This window comes from Aplysia californica, unplaced genomic scaffold (genome assembly GCF_000002075.1).
Source record: "Aplysia californica isolate F4 #8 unplaced genomic scaffold, AplCal3.0 scaffold00098, whole genome shotgun sequence".
Taxonomy (NCBI): Eukaryota; Metazoa; Mollusca; class Gastropoda; order Aplysiida; family Aplysiidae; genus Aplysia; species Aplysia californica.
The window spans coordinates 709,125-713,418 of NW_004797368.1; the positions used below are offsets into that span (position 1 = coordinate 709,125).

Genomic DNA, 4,294 nt, shown 5'->3' on the forward strand with positions numbered 1-4,294 from the left:
TGCAGTTGCAAATGGCTATAAAACACAAGTTACCCAAAAAAATGTTACGGAAAAAATAGTAAAAATTCAGTTCTCAGACTGGGGTATCTGTTTCATTCAAGTCATGCAAAATATACCATGCTGTATATTATAATCTTTATCACTGAGTCACTGAGTTGACCTATTTTTTTTCTTCATTCTGATCAGATCTGGAGGCAGCTACATTATCCACCACACCAACTACCGCAGCAACATCAAACCCATCATCATCATCGCCACCCCCAGCTGGTCCCAGACCGTACCTGGATCTGGAGTCTATCTCTGCAGCTCGTGCACGTGGGTACAGCATAGAGCAAATCTCTGATGCCATCATCACCTTCTTTTACCTGACTTGTGAGTCACTACTCAACAAAAGAAGTAGTTGCTTTTATACAGAATGTCAAGTGACTCTTACAGGGAGCGGGTGGGAGTAGACTTCAGATCTTCTGAGGTTTAAGGATACAGAGTAAATTTGTATAAATTGTATGTTGTTATTTAAGCTGCTGAGAACTGAATAATTGTTTTTCTGTAAAGTTTAAATCATTCGTGGCTCCAAACAAGATAATTGAGAGGCTTAGTGAGATGATGTTGATATTCATTTGTCATCATTATCATCATCATTTTCATCATCATCATTTTCATCATTGCCATCAACAAGCATCATCATCATCATCTTCATCGTCGTCGTCATCATCATCATCATCATCATCATCATCATCATCATCATTGTCATCATCATCATTTTCATCATTGCTATCAACAAGCATCATCATTATCATCATCATCATCAACATCATCAACATCATCATCATCATAATCATCATCATCATCATCATCATCATCATCATCATCATCATTATCATCATCACCGTCAACGTGAGTGCTCACAGCTGGCAAGAGTGATCATGGTGCTCTTTCTCTCCCTGTCAGTTTTCCGACACTGTTAGTTCAGTGGTTCCGTCCATGCTCTCTTTGGGCTGTTGAATGCTCTATTGTCATATATATATCAGCTTTGTGAAACAAGAGAGGATTATAACATCCAAGTATCTTACTAAACCAGAGCATCTTTCAACCACCAGCTCAAAGATCTTGCAACTCGTGTTTCTCTGAGACTGTCTGCTGATAGAAAATAATAACTTAACGGGTTGAAATTTGTTAGGAGTAGACAAGTGCATGTGTGTGGTTTGTTTAGTTCTTTTTTATAAGATGCTTTTATTTCCCTAGTTTGCTTCCTGCAACCTACTTGATTTTGTGGCACTGATTAAACTTGAACCCCCAAACTGAAATTCATATCCATTTGGAGAGAGAAAACTGACCTTGATAGGTTTATATCTCAAAAACTTTTTCATGTTTTAACTGAGATAGCTTTGTTCAAGAGGCTTGAATGTTTTGAATCTGAGAAATATGTCATAATATCCCGTACTTTGTATTTATCATGTTTTTGTGTTTTTGAGTGGTGTTTTCTCTTCTCATCAATTTATATAAGTGATGCCATGTAGATTACTTGTGTGGTGTAGTAAATAGAGTTGTTTACCATGTGAGTGTTTGTGTGTACAGGTGGTCAGTTCCCCGACTCTCCCCTCCTGCTGGGTCTGCTCAAGGCCGGCACTGACAACCACAAGACGCTCTGTGACAAGACTCAGGAAAACCTGGACATCAAGTCGGAGAACCAGGTCATTAAGTCAGAGAACCAGGTCATTAAGTCAGAGGTGAAGGCCAAGGACACAGAGATCCAGGCCAAGGACACAGAGATCCAGGCCAAGGAGAGAGAACTCCAGCGTCAGAGGTTTGAGCGTCACTGGCGTGAGCTGGCCATGAAGACAGAACTGGAGCAGGTGAGCTAGAACCTTTGACCTGTTTGACCTTTTCACACTCCTGCTAAAATAAACAATATCTGAACCTGTCCTTGTTGACCTTTGTAACCTCATCACCTTACTAACCTATGTAGTAACCCCTCACCATTCATCTTTGGGACGGCATCACACAGCTAGTTATACATACATATAAAACCGTCTGTTCCTCCCTAGTGGCCTTTTGTTTTTTGACCATATTGTTTAGATAGATGGTTTTGATCTTATGAAGGTAAAGCACTTGTACCGTACCAGGAAACAGAGAAGATGGAAACAATACCCCGTAGCTGATATTACTTGGCTTCATTCTCATGCATACATTGTGAAGTGTGTTATTTCAGTCTTGAAGAGGTTGCTCCTCCAGGTGGTGTGCAGTTGGTTTATATGTTTCTCCATAACCTTCTGGTTAGAGCTATTTATGACTGTATTGTGACAGAGCAGACAATAATTTTTGTCTTCTCAGCTATTATCGAACATTTGAGATGACCAGGCTGTGTTTCTCTTTGCTAAGGGTCATCTCAGTGTTAAGTTACCTCTCTGCCAGATGCTGTGTCATTGCATTGGTTTAGAACTTGACATTGTTTAGAATGAGGAAAGAGAAGCACATCAGTATGATAACATTCATTAAGTTTTTGAAAAGATCAAGGCTGATGGATTGACAGAAACTAGAGGAGGAATGAAAAAGGACCTCATAGTGACAGCTATAGAATTTGACTCAAATATTCTAGGTGAAAGTTTGAGCTAGAATGAGGTATGAGTTTTCTTTGACCATCTTTCTGGAAAGGAGAGTCCACAGTTTGATGCACTTATCAATGGACAGGGAGTGTGTGTTTGTGTGTGGGTGTGTGTGTGTGTGTGAGAGAGTGTGTGTGTTGGTGTGTGTGTGTGAGAGAGTGTGTGTGTGAGTGTGTGTGTGTGTGAGTGTGCTTGTGTGTGTGTGTGAGTGTGCATGTGTGTGTGTGTTTGTGTGTGTGATTGTGCATGTGTGTGTGTGTGTGTGTGTGTGTGTGTGTGTGTGTGTGTGTGTGTGTGTGGATGGGTGACCATGCTGTCATAGAAATAATGCTTTTAAAATAAATAAAGAAATTGCCTGCACGCACCTTCACTCCTTTACCAGATTTATGAGCAAGCTTGAAAATAAAGGATACATTCGTGTGAGCCAGTATAAAATTAGGATACTGTTAATTATTGCTTTACTTCACTTGTCTGTAAAGATTTATTTTAGGTTAGTTTATTAGGATTTAAATTCGTTAAAAGTACATTTCATGGCTCTCAGTGGCCTCAGCAGTGTCTGTAAAATGTCCTGTCTTAAAAAGAGGTATGATGGAAGAAAACCGTGTTGTAAAATAACTATTTACCTTCTCAGCCTTTATTTGCTTCTCTTATACTTCTTAATCATGTAACTGTAATAGAACTGTATAATCTGCCCCTCTCCCCCCCCCCGCCCCGTTCAACACATACAGAACTGGTAGACTGTTTTTTACTATTTTATCAAGATTTTTTCATTAGGCCAGAGACTGCTCGTTTGGTAGGTGTTGATTACCCCTCCTCACCTAAATATCCTGTAATGAGGGTTTTCACTTCAGGGGGTCTCTCATAGGGTACCTTTAATTTAACTTTTTCCTTTTTCCTTTAACTGGTACCAGTGTGTGTAGCGGGGAGAAACAAATGTCTGACAGCAACAAGTCAACTGGCTTAGAGGAGGGTCAAGTTGTGGGTGTTCTGACGATATCCTTAACAGAGTCGATCCAGCAATGTCTTGGTCTCCCTCTGTTTCTCCAGCTAGAGTACCACTCAAGGAAATAATGTCTTTGTTCCTGTATTGTGAGGCCTTGGCTGAGCTTTCCTGGGCATGCTTTCTTACTCAACAAGTCCTCACCACTAGAATAGACTGTTTGAAATTAAGACTACACTCTAAACAAGTCAGATGGGAAACTAGAGTGACTTGTTCACCTGGTAGCCTACTCTATGGTAATATTTACACTGCCATGAATTGCGAGCCTGTAGTCTTCATTTTTTGTCCAATCATATAAAATGCAAATGGCTAAATAGTCTGTCTTTATTGATAAGCAGTTAGCTCACTTTACTTACATGAATAGAGGACCGAGGTTCAGCGGAAATTGGGATATATACACGTAAGATTATCACTTCTCCATCTTGCAGCCTTAGCATGCAGAGTCCCCTAAGAAAATACACTTCTTGATCCTACATCATTTGCTTGCAGGTTGATCCTGATTTCCCTCCCCATTTATATATATATATATTATGTATATATATATATATACATATATATATATATATATATATATATATATATATATATATATGTATATATATATATATATACATATATATATATATATATATATATATATATATATATGTATATGTATATATATATATATATATATAAAAAACGTCGGTCT

At 38.7% G+C, this 4,294-nt stretch overlaps 1 protein-coding gene across 1 annotated transcript in view; it reads left to right on the forward strand.

Moving 5' to 3' along the window:
* The window catches only part of LOC101848507 (E3 ubiquitin-protein ligase XIAP), a 36,700-nt gene that overhangs the window by 29,565 nt on the left and 2,841 nt on the right, over positions 1–4,294 (forward strand). The window contains exons 4-5 of the mRNA XM_035968933.1: positions 187–315; positions 1,576–1,853. Of these exons, the coding sequence (XP_035824826.1) occupies positions 187–315; positions 1,576–1,853 (407 nt within the window). The remainder of the gene's footprint in view (positions 1–186; positions 316–1,575; positions 1,854–4,294) is intronic.